The 19293-nt window shown below is 34.8% G+C and overlaps 1 protein-coding gene across 3 annotated transcripts in view; it reads right to left on the bottom strand.

Annotated features, from left to right (window-relative positions):
• The window catches only part of CSNK1G3 (casein kinase 1 gamma 3), a 115813-nt gene that overhangs the window by 40307 nt on the left and 56213 nt on the right, over positions 1-19293 (bottom strand). For all 3 annotated transcript variants that reach the window (XM_081310819.1, XM_081310818.1, XM_081310820.1), the window contains exons 5-6: positions 18004-18152; positions 16058-16292 (exon numbers count right to left, since the gene is read on the bottom strand). In XM_081310819.1, the coding sequence (XP_081166945.1) occupies positions 16058-16292; positions 18004-18152 (384 nt within the window). The remainder of the gene's footprint in view (positions 1-16057; positions 16293-18003; positions 18153-19293) is intronic.

The raw sequence follows: 19293 nt of genomic DNA, 5'->3' as shown, positions 1-19293 counted from the left end.
TATAGCACCCTGTCATGTTCAAAGCACTAGAAAAACTAGGGATAACAGGAATATATCTCAATGTTGTAAAAGCTATCTATGCCAAGTCCCAGGCCAACATCATTCTAAATGAAGAAAAATTGAAAAGCATTCCCTCTAAAAACTGTAACAAGACAAGGATGCCCTCTTTCACCACTTCTATTTAACATAATTCTTGAAACTGTAGCCAGAGCAATTAGACTAAAGAAATTAAAAGGATATGGATAGGAAAAGAAGAACTCAAGCTATCACTATTTGTTGATGAGATGATTCTATACCTAGAGGATCCAAAAACAATTCCACTAGAAAACTTCTAGAACTAATAAATGAATTCACCAAAGTAGCAGGATATAAAATCAATACCCATAAATCAAAGGCATTTCTGTACACCAGTGACAAATCCTCTGAAAGAGAAACTAGGAAAATTACCCCTACAATGGCCTCAATAAAAAAATAAAATAAAATACTTGGGAATCAACAAAAGAGGTGAAAGACCTCTGCAATGAAAACTACAGAACGCTAAAGAAATTAAAGAAAACCTTAGAAGACTGAAAGATCTACCTTGCTCTTGGATAGGCAGAATTAATATTGTCAAAATGACCATATTACCATAAGCACTATACAGATTTATGCAATTCCAATCAAAATCCCAATGACATTCCTCATAGAAATTGAAAAAACAATCATGAAATTCATCTGGAAAAAAGAAGAGACCCAGAATAGCCAAAGCAATTCTTATCAAGAAGAGTGAAGCAGGTGGTATCACTATACAAGACCTTAAACTATACTACAGAGCACTAGTAACAAAATGGCATGTATTGGCACCAAAATAGACATGTAGACGAATACTACAGAACAGATGACACAGAGACAATCCCACATAAATACAGTTATCTCACACTAGACAAAGATGCCAAAAATATACATTGGAGAAAAGATAGCCTCTTCAACAAATGGTGCTGGGAAAACTGAAAATCCATATGCAGCAAAATGAAATTAAGCCCCTATCTCTCACCATGCACAATACTCAACTCAAAGTGGATCAAGGACCTAGGAATTAGACCAGAGAGACCTTGTGCCTAACAGAAGAAAAAGTAGGCCCAAATCTTCATCATGTTGGATTAAACCCTGACTTCCTTAATAAGACTCCTATAGCACAAGAAATAAAACCAAGAATTAATACATGGGATGGATTCCAACTGAAAAGCTTCTTCTCAGCAAAAGAAACAATCTGAGATGAAGAGAGAACCTACAGAACGGGAGAAAATTTTTACCACATGCACATCAGATACAGCACTAATCTCTTAAGATATATATAAAGAACTCAAAAACTTAACACCAAAAAAACAAATAACCCAATCAATAAATGGGCCAAGGAATAGGACAGACACTTCTTAGAAGATAAAATACAATTGATCAACAAACATGAAAAAATGTTCAACAATTAGAGAAATGCAAATCAAAACTACTCTAATATTTCATCTCACTCCATCATAATGTCAGCTATGAAGAAAACATGGTGAGGATATGGGGAAAAGGGCACATTAATACATTGCTGGTGGGAATGCAAACTGGTTCAACCAATCTGGAAAGCAATATGGAAATTACTTGGAAAGCTTAGAATGGAACCACCATTTGACCCAGCTATCCCAGGCCTTGGTTTATACCTAAAGGACTGAAAAACAGTATAATACAATGACGTAGCCACATGGGTGTTTATAGCAGCACATTTCATAATAGCTAAATTGTGGAATCAACCTAGATGCCCTTCAATAGATGAATGGATAAAGAAACTGTGATATATATACACAATGGAATATTACTCAGCATTAAAAGAGAATAAAATCATGGCATTTGCAGGTAAATGGATGGAGCTGGAGAATAGCATGCTAAGTCAAGAAAGCCAATCCCAAAACAAAGACAGAATGTTTTCTCTAATATGTGGATGCTGATCCATAATGGAGGTGGGGGAGGAGCATGGGAGAAATGGAGAAACTCTGGATATGGCAAAGGGGAGGGAGGAGAAGGGAGGAGGTGTTGGGGTAGGAAAGATGGTGGAATGAGATGGACATCATTATCTTAAGTACATGTACAAAGATACAAATAGTGTGACTCTATTTGTGTACAACTGGAAAAATGAAAAATTGTACTCTATATGTGTATTATGAGTGGAAATGCATTCTGCTTCCTTTATTACAAAATAGAATAAATAAATTAATTAAAAATAAAATTTAAATAAATAAATAGGACTTTGGTGTCCATCAATGGATGAATAGATGAAGAAAATGTGGTATATATACACATTTTTATTCATCCATAAAAAATGAAATTATGTCATTTGCAGGTAAATGGATAGAACTTGAGAACATGATGTTATGTGAAATAAGCAAACTCAGAAGTTCAAAAGTTACATGTTTTCTCTCATATGTGGAAGCTAAAGATGAGAAAGAAAAAGAAAGGGGTGGGGGCCAAGGGGATTATGAAAATCGAAGGAAGATCAGTATAATAGAGGAAAGGAAGGAAGGAGAGGAGGGTAAGGGGAAATATTGGGGAATGTAATTGGCCAAATTTTATCCTATGTTGTGTGCATGTATAAATATATACCAACAAATCTCACCGTTGTGTACAACTATAATGCACCACTCAAAAACTATGAGGAAAAAGTACAATCTTTAAAAAAATAAATAAGAAAAGAAAAAGAAAGGGCTGGCATATAGTAGTTTGTTGGTAGAATACCCCTTGATTCAATTCCCAGTATCAAGAGAAAAGAAAAGAGGCAATAAAAACAAAAGCTAGTTATTTGAAAACTTCAATAAAATTATTAACCCTCTTACTAGGTGAAAAGAAAAAAGCAAAAATTACCAATAATAGGAGCAAAAGACAGAGCATCAGAGCAGATTCTACAGATATTAATAGAATGATAAAGAATATTATGAACCAACATTATGCCAATATATTCAACAACTGAGATAAACAAATACTTTGAAAGCTATAAATTACCAAAACTGCATCAAGAAAAAAATGTGACTAGCTATCAATTAACAAAATATGGTTTATAATTCAAAACTTTCTCAAAGATTAAGACCCAGATAACATCATAACCTTCAAAGTAATATGTAGGTATAAATTTATTAATATATATAATATATGTAGAATATAGCTTATGTATCCCATAAGTATATATACACACATTTATATAGGATGGATGTATATTACATCCTATAGGAGGTATATACATACATATAAAATTTCCCAACTATGAAGACTTTTAAGTTATATCATATGTATGATACATATAACATCATATATGACTAAGGTATGTGTTTTTAAATTTATATGATATAACTGAAAAGTCCTAAAAAATATATACAAGCATATTTTGCTCTACAGCAAGACTCTTTGTTAAGGAAAGGAACTCAGTATAAAATGCAATTCTTCTTTGAATTCCATCCAAGATAGACTTTAGTTACCACAGTTGCCAACAAGGCCTGTTAATAAAGTGACCTGGCCACTTTAGTCATATCAAAGAATAGTATCAGTCTTATAACCTTCAAGGCATTTAAAATTTTAAGCCATAATATAAGCTAGTAAAGTAAACCTACTACTGAAATTCATTCCAAAATATTCTTTAACATCATAATCCCTTTCTTTGTGTTCTTTCATCAACTAACATATCTGAAAATAAATTTCAGTAGGTAATAAGGAATAGAGGTGGTAGGAAAGCTTTCTCTTTGAAACACAGTAACTAAAAAATACCCCCTCAGGTCTCCTACATGAAAAAGATCTCTCAAAGGTAATCTGGCCCTTATTAAACTCTGTTCACATTTTTTTAAATTGCTTAACTAAAAAGTCCTGTTTGAAGATGGATGTTTTCCTCAAAGCCAAGAATCATTATAGGGACTCTTGCTATGAGCAGCAGGTAAAGAAATGAAAAAGAGACAATTTGCTTTATAATAGGTATAATTTAAAAGTCTTTTCATAGGTTCAATTTTAAAGTAATATAGAAAGCCAATTAAAAGTTTGCTCTTTAAAAATATATGTACCACATAAACATAACCAACACATATGGGCTTAATATATGTCCGTGCTTCAATACCTGATCTTTTCAAATTATAACTTCACTGAAAGTAGATGTTGGTAATCCTAAGTAAGAAGAAAAAAATCAGTAAGTGTCTAATATATACTTAATAAATGAAGTACAGGGTTTTAGCCTACCAGTGTGGGCTTTTTTAATTTCAGAAAGCAAAGTCAAGTCCAACAATCAAGCAAATGTTTACTGCAAACCTTGTGCAGTGATTTTCTTTTTAAAAATTCTATTTTCACAGCTCAACTTAATTTTTCTCTTTTTAAATCTGATTTCATTTCTCAATTGCTTATAATGTTCCATTTCAGTTGAAATTTTAATTCAATATTCAACAGAAAATATTCCTTTTTTCATAAACTTAAATTTATCTCTGTCAAAAAAAATATACCAAATGCCTCACTTATAAGCTGGAAAATTTCTACTATACACATTATACTTGCTAAAAAAAACATATTTATACCAATATACAAACAATGAAGCTGAAAGACAACAAAAATTTCTCTTTGAAGGAAATATAAGTCATTACTATATAAAAATTACTATATGCAAGTAAAACTTTTACTTATACTTCTAAAATATTAAAATTTTTTCCCCTGGACCCAGAAATACATCTTCTGTAAGATTCACTAGGTTTACATTTTTCAAAATAACTCAATAAAGATGAGTTTTTTAAAATATGAGAATATAAATGTAAAAGGGAAAAGAAAAAATTAATTCAAAACAACATGCAGCAAACAGCTCACTAATCCAAACACTTAACATAGCAATATCAAGACAATTTAAAAATAAGAGTTGTCTGAGCAACTGAATCCAGTACATGCATTCACTTAATTCTTAAAGAAGTTCTTTCTTGACATTTACTTTTATTAATTTAGATATAATTTCAGTAAGCAGGGCTACCAGGTTAAAAGAAGCTTATCAAAAGAGAAATACATATTGCTGCCAGAAGTAGGTATATGTACATATTATGAAAAAGTACAAGAAAATATAGTGGAAGACAGGAAAAAAACCTCACCAAAAAAAATTTATGTTACAAAATACAAATAACATTTTCTCTAAATTTATGTATCCGAATATTCTTCAACAGATTTCAAGTTATTAATATATAAAACAGCAATCATGCAAAAATTATTTATCCTGAAATAACAATAAAATATCATTTATGTTTATCATACTTTGTTTAAAAGAGCAAGGAATCATGCAGTACATTTTTAAACTATTAAAATATAATTGTAAATGTAAATGTGTTTCTATGCTGTTAAAACCCTTGCAGCATACAGAACAGGTCTCAGGAATTTGGACAATTCACCTAGAAATTAAATTTAATTAATTAAATCACAAAATGAAGTATGGAAATAAGATGCTTTTATAACAGCATAATTCTGTGATTCCTCTCCCCTACTCAGAAGGTTGAAATATATTCTTCTATAGAATACAAACTTTTCTTACTAATATTTACAAAGCAGCTTCTAACGTACTCCTCAAATCATACTCTTTACTCTTGATTAATCAACAATACTTTAAAAAATAAAAGATTTGAATTTCATTTCAAGACCTCTTACCAAAGAGAAATGTATACAGTATTTGCTTAATCTCAAATGACTTTAACAAAAGATAAAAAAGGGAGAGAGAGAATTATCCAAAAAAAGATTATAAAGTGAAGTTCAAAGCAGTTTTTAAAAAGATGTCTTTAAAAAGGTATCCAAAAGGAGACATCACACAAAACACAAAAACAGTTCAATGTGATAATAATTTTTTTAAAAAGCTTTCATATGTAGACTATGCAAAATCCACATATAGTCTTAGTGACTTAACCAACGATGAACGCATATATAAACATGAATCACCATAGAGGGAAGATGGCTGCGAAGGGAGTGCATCACCCCCGTGTACCGCGTCATTGTTCGGGAGAATGATGAGTTAGAACAGCTAAAAACTATCTTGTTAGGTATTTCTAGAAAAACTGGGGTGCTCCAAAACCTAGTGGAAGGATTTTCATCACACGAGGATCAGCTACAGGGGCTCAAACGCAAGCGATTTGTCCACGGAGGGTCACGCTGCTTATTCAGCAAATCCTGCTGAATACTGTGGAGGCCAGAGGGGCAGAGTAGAGCCGCCGCCCGCGCCGGAACAGCCCCAGCAACCTGCCAGCATGGTATCACTTCACCCCAACTGCAGTAGGGGCGGAGCAGAGCTGCGGCCCGAGCCTGCAAGGTAGGCAGACCTGCCACCAATCAGCGGAACAGGCCCAGCGGCCTGCCGGCGTGGTAGACACGTCACACCAATTGGAGTAGGGGCAGAGCAGAGCCGCTGCCCGCGCCCGGAACAGACCAAGCGACCCGCCGGCGTGGTATCACTTCACCCCAAATGCAGTAGGGGCCGAGCAGAGCTGCCGCCCGAGCCCTCAAGGTAGGCAGACCTGTGACCGACCGGCGGAACAGGCCCAGCGGCCTGCCGGCATGGTAGACGCGTCACACCAATTGGAGGAGGGGCAGAGTAGAGCGGCCGCCCGCGCCCGAAACAGGCCTAACGACCCGCCGGCGTGGTATCACTTCACCCCAACTGCAGTAGGGGCCGAGCAGAGCCGCCGCCCGAGCCCACAAGGTAGGCAGACCTGCGACCGACAGGCAGAACAGGCCCAGCGTTCCGCGGGCATGGTAGACACGTCACACCAATTGGAGGAGGGGCAGAGCAGAGCCGCCACCCGCGCCCACAAGGTAGGCAGACCTGCGACCGACCAGGGGGAACAGGCCCAGCGGCCTGCTGGCATGGTAGACACGTCACACCAATTGGAGTAGGGGCAGAGCAGAGCCGCCGCCCGCATCCGGAACAGGCCCAACGACCCGCAGGCATTGTAGTCACGTCACCCCAATTGGAGTAGGGGCAGAGCAGAGCCGCCACCCGCGCCCGCAAGGTAGGCAGACCTGCAACCTGCGACCGACCAGAGGAATAGGCCCGGCGGCCTGCCGGCATGGTAGACACGTCACCCCAATTGGAGTAGGGGCAGAGCAGAGCAGCCACCGCCTGCGCCCAGGACAGGCCCAGAGGCCCGCCGGCATGGTAGTCACGTCACCCCAATTGGAGTAGGGGCAGAGCAGAGCCGCCGCCCACGCCCAGAATAGGCCCAGCAGCCCGACGGTGTGGTAGTCACATCACCCCAATTGGAGTAGGGGCAGAGCAGAGCCGCCACCCGTGGAAGGTTTTAATGAAATTAAAACCTTCCACTATAAACAAAAGTTAGAAGAATTTGCAGCTAGAAAACCATCTCTTCAAAACATCCTTGGCAAGACATTACAGGAAGAGGAAATGGAAAATAACAATGAAAACCAACAGTGGGAGGTAGGACAGTAAAGGGGAGAAAATAATCAAAGAGGAAAACAAACCATGGTTAGTAACATAAATAAACAAATATGGCTGGAAGAACAAACCATATCTCAATAATAACCCTAAATGTTAATGGCTTAAACTCACCAATTAAGAGACACAGGCAAGTAGAATGGATCACAAAACAAGACCCAACAATATGCTGCCTACAGGAGACACATTTGATAGGAAAAGATATACATAGACTGAAGGTGAAAGGTTGGGAAAAATCATATCACTCATATGGACTTCGGAAACAAGCAGGAGTGTCCATACTCATAAAAAATAAAATAGATTTCAAGCCAAAGTTAATCAAAAGGGATAAAGAGGGACACTACATACTGCTCAAGGGAACCATACACCAACAAGACATAACAATCATAAATATATATGCCCCAAACAACGGTGCACCTATGTTCATCAAGCAAACTTTTCTCAAGTTCAAGAGTCTAATAGACCACGATACAATAATCATGGGAGACTTCAACACACCTCTCTCACCACTGGACAGATCTTCCAAACAAAAGTTGAATAAGGAAACTATAGAACTCAATAACACAATTAATAACCTAGACTTAATTGACATATATAGAATATACCACCCAACATCAAGCAGTTACACTTTTTTCTCAGCAGCACATGGATCCTTCTCAAAAATAGATCATATATTATGTCACAGGGCAACTCTTAGACAATATAAAGGAGTAGAGATAATACCATGCATCTTATCTGATCATAATGGAATGAAACTGAAAATAAAAAATAAAAGAAGGAAGGAAAACTCATGCATCACTTGGAGAATGAACAATAGGTTACTGAATGATCAATGGGTTATAGAAGACATCAAGGAGGAAATTAAAAAATTCTTAGAGATAAATGAAAACACAGACACAACATATCGGAATCTATGGGACACACTGAAAGCAGTTCTAAGAGGAAAATTCATTGCTTGGAGTTCATTCCTTAAAAAAGAAAAAACCAACAAATAAATGATCTCATACTTCATCTCAAAATCCTAGAAAAAGAAGAGCAAAACAACAGCAAAAGAAGTAGAAGGCAAGAAATAATTAAAATCAGAGCTGAAATTAACGAAATCGAAACAAAAAAAACAATTGAAAAAATTGACAAAACTAAAAGTTGGTTCTTTGAAAAAATTAATAAAATTGACAGACCCTTAGCCATGCTAACAAAGAGAAGAAGAGAGAGAACTCAAATTACTAGCATACGGGATGAAAAAGGCAACATCACAACAGACACTTCAGAAATACAGAAGATAATCAGAAATTATTTTGAATCCTTATACTCCAATAAAATAGAAGATAGTGAAGGCATAGATAAATTTCTTAAGTCATATGATCTGCCCAGATTGAGTCAGGAGGATATAGACAACCTAAACAGACCAATATCAATTGAGGAAATAGAAGAAACCATCAAAAGACTACCAACTAAGAAAAGCCCAGGACCGGATGGGTATACAGCAGAGTTTTACAAAACCTTTAAAGAGGAACTAATACCAATACTTTTCAAGCTATTTCAGGAAATAGAAAAAGAGGGAGAACTTTCAAATTCATTCTATGAGGCCAACATCACCCTGATTCCTAAACCAGACAAAGACACTTCAAAGAAAGAAAACTACAGACCAATATCTCTAATGAACCTAGATACAAAAATCCTCAATAAAATTCTGCCTAATCGGATTCAAAAAAATATCAAAAAAAATTGTGCACCATGATCAACTAGGATTCATCCCTGGGATGCAAAGCTGGTTCAATATACGGAAATCAATAAATGTTACTCACCACATCAATAGACTTAAAAATAAGAACCATATGATCATCTCGATAGATGCAGAAAAGCATTCAACAAAGTACAGCATCCCTTTATGTTCAAAACTCTAGAAAAACTAGGGATAACAGGAACATACCTCAACATTGTAAAAGCAATCTATGATAAGCCTCAGGCTAGCATCATTCTGAATGGAGGAAAATTGAAGGCATTCCCTCTAAAATCTGGAACAAGACGGGGATGCCCTCTCTCACCACTTCTGTTCAATATAGTTCTCGAAACACTGGCCAGAGCAATTAGACAGACGAAAGAAATTAAAGGCATAAAAATTGGAAAAGAAGAACTTAAATTATCACTATTTGCAGATGACATGATTCTATACCTAGAAGACCCAAAAGGGTCTCTACAAAGAAACTATTAGAGCTAATAAATGAATTTAGCAAAGTGGCAGGATATAAAATCAACACGCATAAATCAAAGGCATTCCTGTATATCAGCGACAAATCCTCTGAAATGGAAATGAGAACCACTCCATTCACAATATCCTCAAAAAAAATAAAATACTTGGGAATCAACCTAACAAAAGAGGTGAAAGACATACAATGAAAACTACAGAACCCTAAAGAGAGAAATAGAAGAAGATCTTAGAAGATGGAAAAATATACCCTGTTCATTATTAGGCAGAACTAACATCATCAAAATGGCAATATTACCAAAAGTTCTCTATAGGTTTAATGCAATGCCAATCAAAATCCCAATGGCATTTCTTGTAGAAATAGATAAAGCAATCATGAAATTCAGAATAGCAAAAACAATGTTAAGCAGGAAGTGTGAATCAGGCGATAGACTTCAAACTATACTACAGAGCAATAGTAACAAAAACAGCATGGTACTGGTACCAAAACAGGCGGGTGGACCAATGGTACAGAATAGAGGACACAGAAACCAATCCACAAAACTACAACTATCTTATATTTGATAAAGGGGTTAAAAGCAAGCAATGGAGGAAGGATAGCATCTTCAACAAATAGTGCTGGGAAAACTGGAAATCCATATGCATCAAAATGAAACTGAATCCCTTTCTCTCGCCATGCACAAAAGTTAACTCAAAATGGATCAAGGAGCTTGATATCAAATCAGAGACATGGTGTCTGATAGACGAAAAAGTTGGCTACGATCTACATACTGTGGGGTCGGGCTCCAAATTCCTGAATAGGACACCCATAGCACAAGAGTTAATAACTAGAATCAACAAATGGGACTTACTCAAACTAAAAAGTTTTTTCTCAGCAAAAGAAACAATAAGAGAGGTAAATAGGGAGCCTACATCCTGGGAACAAATCTTTACTCCTCACACTTCAGATAGAGCCCTAATATCCAGAGTATACAAAGAACTCAAAAAATTAGACAATAAGATAACAAATAACCCAATCAACAAATGGGCCAAGGACCTGAACAGACACTTCTCAGAGAAGGACATACCATCAATCAACAAGTACATGAAAAAATGCTCACCATCGCTAGCAGTCAGAGAAATGCAAATCAAAACCACCCTAAGATACCATCTCACTCCAGTAAGATTGGCAGCCATTAGGAAGTCAAACAACAACAAGTGCTGGCGAGGATGTGGGGAAAAGGGTACACTTGTACATTGCTGGTGGGACTGCAAATTGGTGCAGCCAATTTGGAAAGCAGTATGGAGATTTCTTGGAAAGCTGGAAATGGAACCACCATTTGACCCAGCTATTCCCCTTCTTGGTCTATTCTCTAAAGACCTAAAAACAGCATGCTACAGGGACACTGCTACATCGATGTTCATAGCAGCACAATTCACAATATCAAGACTGTGGAACCAACCTAGATGCCCTTCAATAGATGAATGGATAAAAAAAAAATGTGGCATTTATACACAATGGAGTATTACTCTGCATTAAAAAATGACAAAATCATAGAATTTGGAGGGAAATGGATGGCATTAGAGCAGATTATGCTAAGTGAAGCCAGCCAACCCCTAAAAAACAAATGCCAAATGTCTTCTTTGATATAAGGAGAGTAACTAAGAACAGAGTAGGGATGAAGAGCATGAGAAGAAGATTAACATTAACCAGGGATGAGAGGTGGGAGGGAAAGCGAGAGAGAAGGGAAATTGCATGGAAACAGAAGGAGACCCTCAGGGTTATACAAAATTACATACAAGAGGAAGTGAGGGGAAAGAGAAAAATAATACAAGGGGGAGAAATGAATTACAGTAGAGGGGGTAGAGAGAGAAGAGGGGAGGGGAGGGGAGGGGAGGGGGGATAGTAGAGGATAGGAAAGGCAGCAGAATACAACAGACACTAGAATGGCAATATGTAAATCAATGGAAGTGTAACTGATGTGATTCTGCAATCTGTATACGGGGTAAAAATGGGAGTTCATAACCCACTTGAATCAAAGTTTGAAATATGATATGTCAAGAACTATGTAATGTTTTGAACAACCAACAATAAAAAAATTTCAAAAAAACATGAATCACATCTGCCTTCTGAACATAAATTGCCTCCTTATGATCAATAGACACAAGAAAAAGATAATAAATCCTATGATGCAATTTTATTCTATTTTTCCATATTAGGAACATCTTTTCCCTATTTAAATATGATACTACATCAATATTCAAGAAGGAAAAATAGTTATAAACCCATATAATGTTCCTGTGACCAAATTCTTTATTTTGAAAAGTTCATGAAAGCAAAGAAGTGCCCTAAAATGTATGAATGAATGAATGAGGTTTTAAAAGTAATCATCGAAGCCCAGACAAAGCAGGAAAGGCAGAAGCTAGAGATGCACAAAGTAAAGTCATATTTTCTCTGTTCCTTTTTCTTTTTAATGACTGCTCTCAATGCAATATATTCAAAATTTTAAAATACCACAAAATATTCCATATGACAGGCACCTCAAACTTATAGTATGCTTTAACTCTTCAGCACCTAAACTCACACCACTTTACCTTACTCTTCATTTATTTTCAAAAGGAATTCATGTAATGTAGCAAACAAACATTTTTCTCTATTAATATTACCCATTTCCTCCACCTACACAGAAACTGAGAAGCAAGACTTTTATAAGAGAGGAAAAGTAAATATCAAAGCTTTTGTTGTTTGTAATACTTGCCAAAGAAATCATTTTTTTGTTTTCTTCCTGAAAGAGGAGCAAAGAAAGATTATTGCATCAGTTAGATGCCATTTCCCAAGCTCCGAAGGCTTTTACCAACAAGGACAAACAAATCAGACTGGCTTTGACATTTCTACAAATAGAATGGTATTACACTTACCATTGTTCAGATAAAGAACATTAGGCCATAAGGAAGTTGTGACTTCATGTCTCACAATAAAACAGTGGCGAACCTTTGTTACTTGCTATAAAATAGTCTGTTAACAACTTCCATGAAATGAAAATTTCTCAGACACTGCACACACAAATAAAGGTGTGCCTGGTTTTAATAGAAGGCACAATCCTGAAATTTATGTGTCTACCCAACTATATTTTAAATCTACCAGGAAAGTTTGCTATTAAAAGGAACTCACCAAAAATATCATCTGAATAAAAATTATGTTTATAATTTTAGGTGTTTAAAACTTACTTTTTATGAAGAAAGACAAATTTAATTTTTCAGGCATTTCAAAGAAAAAATACCATGAGCCTACTATCAGGCAGACTGTCAGGAAAGATGTTTTTTAAAACAAAGACATATATATATATATATGCAGTATATAGTTAAGTGATCATAGGGAGGATGGTTAGAGATGCTAAGATAAGAAATTAGAAGCTGGATTAGATGACTACTAAAAGTCCTGTCAAATCTGCTTTTATATTGTAAGGCATTTTTGAACAATGATTATGGATACACACTGACTGGTTTATTGGAAGAAATATTCACAATGCCTATACTTGACAAGACTTCTATCTAGAATATACAAAGATTCCTACCACACTTATATTTGACAAAGGACTTGTAAACATATAAGGAACTCCTATAAATCAACAACAAAATGATAAACAAAGATATATACAAAAAATTCAAACTAGATATACAAATGACCAATAAACACATGAAACAGAGCTCCAAAACATTAAACATGGGGAAATAAAATACCAAACATCCATTGGTGCTTAAATAAGAAAGACTAACTGCCAAATGCTTTAAAAAACGGGAAGCACTCCCATTCGCTGCTGGTGAAAATATAGGGATCTGATTGAGTTTCCTTTTTCTTTTTTTTTTAACATTCTATTTTTTAATATTTTATTTTTTTACATGATGTGGAGCATGAAACCCAGTGCCTCACATGTTCTAAACAAGCACTCTACCAATGAGCCACAACCCTAGCGCCTGAGTTTCTTATAAACCTAAACTATATTTATCATACCATCCAACAATTCTAACAGAACACATGCCCACAAAAAGATCGGCAAGAATGCCTAAAATTTTACTCATAATAGTCATAAAACTGTTAATAATCCAACTATCTATCAATATTAGAATGGATGTAGTATGTTCCTGCCATCAACTACTACTCAGCATTGAAATGAACAAACTACTGATACTTAGAAAAATATGAATCTCACAAAGATTATATTGAGCAAGAAGCCAAGTGATTCCAATTACATGACATAATAGAATCAGCAAAAGTAATTTATGGTGAGAGAAATCAGCTCAGTGGTTGCTTCTGGAGAAGGCAGGGATTGAAAAGAAATAAGAAGGAAGTCTTCAGGGTGATGGTTATGTTCTAAATCTTGATAGGGTTGGGGGTTACATGGCATATATTTTCATCAGTACTCTCAAATTATACACTCAGACATTGTTTACTGTACTCCATATAAATTTTACTTCAATTTTAAGAAGCACTCTTCAATAAAATAAGAATTACAAATGTTATAGTCCTAGTAAACTTGCTTTACAAAGTTGTGTCATTTGGCAATTTGAAGCTACTTTCTGAGTATAGTAGGCCTCTAAAAATGAGTGAATGAGTCTGTTAACAAAGGAAAATGCAAATATAGAAAAGGAAAAAGAATTATAAATATGGTTGGGTAAAACTACTTTCTTGTGATAAATTAAAATCAGAAGTATCAGTATAAACTTGACATTTTTAATAGGTATTAAAATATATATATATGTCATATATATATATATATATATATATATATATATATATATATATGTGTGTGTAGGCATATTTGTGTATATGTATATGTACATGTACACATTTACACACAATAATTCTTAGTTCTGCTTCAAAAAGAGCCTATCAGCAAAAACAAACCATAGCAATGAGCATATTCAGGAGACAAATTTTGGTTTCTAAATACTACCATTATTCAATAAAAGGAACTAGAACTTCTTAGAGAAATGGTTCATGATGAGGTTAGAGCAGAGAAACCACAAGATGAATCTGGAAGTATTTTTTTGCAACCAGAAAGTAAGGAAATGATCAAAGAATCATGAGAACATGAAAAGAGGAACCAGCTTTAAGGAGCAACCAGGGCCAAATCTGAGACAATCAAAATAAATAATGATCATAATGCATTTGACACATAACACATTAAATAAGAACTCATAAGTCCATACAGATATAAATCAATAAATGAGGGAAAAGGAAAAGTTTGTACTTATATTCAAATGTCAATTATTAAATATGCAAGGAATGACAGAAAATTATCAATACATGCTAAATGTGGGTAGAAGTTTGGAGCTGGGGTTGTGGCTCAGTGATAGAGTACTCCCTAGCATGGGAGAGGCACTGGGTTGATCCTCAGCACCACATAAAAAGATAAATAAATAAAGGTATGTGTCCATCTACAATTAAAAAATATTTTTTTAAAAGTTTGATAAAGAACATATTTACATAATCTCAAAGTTTATTTGAAAATAGTGTTTAATTACAAAGTGAAAATAAGAAGCTTTTAGTGGATAAACTCATCAGATACCACCCTAAGGAAGTGATTAAAGCTACTTAGAACTAGTTGCATTATGATTAGATCCTGAGCCCCAACTTGATACACTGAGAGCACACCACTTCTGTATTTGTAATAAAAGTGCATACCAAAACCTAATTATAGAGAAAAACAGACCCAAATTGAGAACATTCTAAAATAGCCTGCATTCCTCAAAAATAACTTGAAGAAAGTCCAAGGAATTCTCCAGGTGAAAAGACTGGTGATATAACAAATTATTTAATTATGATATTAGATACTACACCAGGAAAAAGAAAAACTACAAAAACAGCGAAATGTTAGTAAGAATTTTTACTCTTCTTACAAATAATAAATTCCCTTAAAAAGTTTAAGAACTTAGCAGAAGTCATATAATTAGGATATAGTTAAGCCAGCATTAGAAGCCAGTTCTGCCCCCTCTAGAGGATATGCTTGCTGCTTCCCTAGATAGCCATATAGAAAAGCTACAGTCTTAATAAAAAATTTCATATGCAACAAATTCAATTAAAAGTAGGCATTTACTCATATTCTTTAATAGAATAATCATATGTATATATGTAGACCCCTAACTGTATCCAAGTTGAACATCTCAAGTTACAGGGTGGAAAAGAGACAAAATGAATGTAACAAAATCTGTCATTCATTTACTCTATGGCACTTATTTTAAAAGTATTATTACAATATAAATGAAAGTAAACTCTAATTGTACATGATAAGTGAAAATCACAATACAAACTATGGTAAATAGCAAAGAAAGGAACCATAATAACAAACATAAATATATTGTGAGCACAGCTGCTGAATTCAAACATCCATACTTACTAAAGGTACACATACCTTTTCCTAAATGTGTGTTTATGCTCATATATCTAGCTGTTCCTGTAAGGCTCTTGTGTTCTCTGTAGGGTATATGTTTCTTTGTCTCTGGATCAATGTATTCCTTTGCCAAACCAAAATCTATTATATGAATAACTTGTTGGGTTTTATTTCCTGGTCGTCCTATTAAGAAGTTCTCAGGTTTTACATCTCTGTATATCAAGTTCTTTGAATGAACATATTCCATGCGAGAAATCTGGGTTAAAGAAATAAAGAAGAGGAATTTTATTTTAGGTTTTGATTAACATAAGAAAAAACGATAGAGATAGAGGCAAGAGAGAATAATCACAATGAAAACAAAAAAATAAATTATTTCAACACTTTAAAAGCAAGATATGTCTATAATTACTCAAATGTACATATATATAACCAATTATGATTTTAAATGTTTGCCCTTACTATTATGGTCACTGATGAATGAAAGTGTTCAAATTTTATGAATTCTTTTCATATCAGCAAGTTTAACTCAATCAACATTAACAGAGGATACGGTCTCATAAAATCAAAAAACTTTACTGATTAAAAAAAAAAAAACTTGAACTCATAAGTATTAACAGACATACCCCTAAGGCTGCACTATTCTTCCTCAGTTCAATAAGAGGGCAACTTTTGTTTTTTTCCTGGTACTGAAGAACACACCCAGGGTCACTCTCCCACTGAGCTACTCCCCCAGCCATTTTTATTTTTTGAGACAGGGTCTTCTAAATTTTCCCAGGCTGACCCTGAACTTTCAATCCTCCCACCTCAACCTCCCAAGCATCTGGAATTATAGGCATGAGCCACTGCATCTGGCTATAATAATCAAGCAACTTTTATAATTATACTAAAGAAATGCAAGTGTTTAAATTGTTCAATAAAAACAACAATAAAGTCAAGCAACATTCAGTATTTCTTTTATATAACATTTATATAACGTTTTTGTTTTCCTAGGTATTAAACACTTAAAAATAAAATCTTGAAACTAGAAAATTTTGGAATCCAAATCTAATAATATATTACATTTATATTAACTGTTTTATAGGCCCTCAAATAATATTTAATATACAAACTATCACAAAATAAAACACTACAAATAAGAAAATTTAAAAACATTTCATTTAATAAGGATCATGGTTAACAATGCAATGCAAATATACAGTCACACAGCCCATTCTAGTTTGTTTATTACTTTGGATTGTATAAGATATAATATTCCAAGATCCAAGCTTTTCATTAACAATACATATGAGCATATTCCAGGTCATAAACATTCTGTTAGTCATGCTTTAACTGCATATTATTCTATGGCTATTAACAATTTACCCAACTTATCTTGTTAATTTTGCACATTTGTGTTGTTCCCATTTTTAGTACCAATCTTTGCACATCAAACTTTAAATACATCTGAACACTTCCATATGAAAAATTTGTAGAAGTAGAACTAATAAGTCAAACAGAAAACAATTTTTAGACTATTACAGCATACTAATATTGGCATTTATTTCAAAACTGTCTCAATATCATCCTCTGAATTGTTTTCCCATACATTCCCTGAAATTTAAATAATCAGTAAGACACTTAATAGTTTATTTCTTATTAATTCATTAAAATTTATTACCAAAAATCCATTTTTCTGAGGGTACTATTTCAGTATTCACCTTAAACAAGAAAAAGTACCAGAAACAACTAACAAAGTAAGCATTCTGTTCTTAAAGATACCAATTTTCATACAAATAAATGCACTTGACAGTTATTTTAAGTTATAGCCATTCTACAAAGGCCATATGAAAGTAGAAACATTTGTGTTAGGTGAATCAAATGCTCTCAAAATAATGTCACAAAACTTTAATATAAATTTTCATTTAAAATTTGTAACTAACAAAACACATAACTTTTCAAACAACTCCAAAATACCCTGCTTTACTTACCAGTTGTATAGCTATCATGAGAACTGTTTTAAGAGAAAAAGTTCTGTCACACAAGTCAAACAAGTCTTCCAAACTAGGTCCCAGCAGTTCCAGCACCATAGCATTGTATTTACCACAAGGGCCAAAATAGTAAACTTGAGGTATACCATCTACAGGAAAAGAAAAGTCATTTAAGAATTTCATCATCTTAACTATTAAGCCTTTCTTCCTAGGAAATCAACAAACAATTTTTTTTAATTTTATACTTTCAAGAACTACAGCAGTATCTTTATTTTTTCCAGATATTCAGTAAACTTTTCCTGATTGAACTTCTACACCCTTCCTATACCTTCTCTTTCAGTGTTCACATTGAAAATTACTGAATGACATTATAAATAATACTTTATTGTCTGTCTCTCCACCATCTCATACATTAGGCTTTCCTAGCTTTATATTTCCATGGCCTAGAGAATGCTCAGAACATAGGAAAAAATCCATTTTTATTGAACAAGGGAGTCACTACTATCTTTAATAACCCTGTGACAGACAGACTGCTAAAATGACCCACCAGATTCCCAACATCTGGTATACAAGTACTCTTCCTTTGAATGTGGCATGATTTCTAGGATTTCACTCAAATATTCTAGCTAGGTTAAGCTTGCTTATTTCTATACATAGACACACACACACATCACACACACACACAACACGAATAAAATTAATGTCCCTATCAGTTGACATCAAAAGGCAGAGTATCTTGATAAGTCTGGCCTAATCAGGTTAATCCTTTAAAAAGCTCTAGAATCATAGATATTAAAAGAAGCAGAGAGAGGCTCTCCTGATGGCCGTAAGATTGGCAGCCACTATGAAGTCAAACAACAAGTGCTGGCGAGGATGTGGAGAAAAGGGTACACTTGTACATTGCTGGCGGGACTGCAAATAGGTGCGGCCAATTTGGAAAGCAGTATGGAGATTCCTGGGAAAGCTGGGAATGGAACCACCATTTGACCCAGCTATTGCCCTTCTCAGACTATTCCCTGAAGATCTTAAAAGAGCGTACTACAGGGATACTGCCACATCGATGTTCATAGCAGCACAATTCAGAATTGCTAGACTGTGGAACCAACCCAGATGCCCTTCAATAGATGAATGGATAAAAAAAAATGTGGCATTTATACACCATGGAGTATTACGCAGCACTAAAAAATGACAAAATCATGGAATTTGCAGGGAAATGGATGGCACTAGAGCAGATTATGCTTTGTGAAGCTAGCCAATCCCTAAAAAACAAATACCAAATGTCTTCTTTGA

Source organism: Spermophilus citellus (assembly GCF_964194105.1).
Source record: "Spermophilus citellus genome assembly, chromosome: 1".
Taxonomy (NCBI): domain Eukaryota; kingdom Metazoa; phylum Chordata; class Mammalia; order Rodentia; family Sciuridae; genus Spermophilus; species Spermophilus citellus.
Note: the sequence above shows the minus strand (reverse complement) of the source record. Positions and strands in the feature narration are given on the sequence as shown.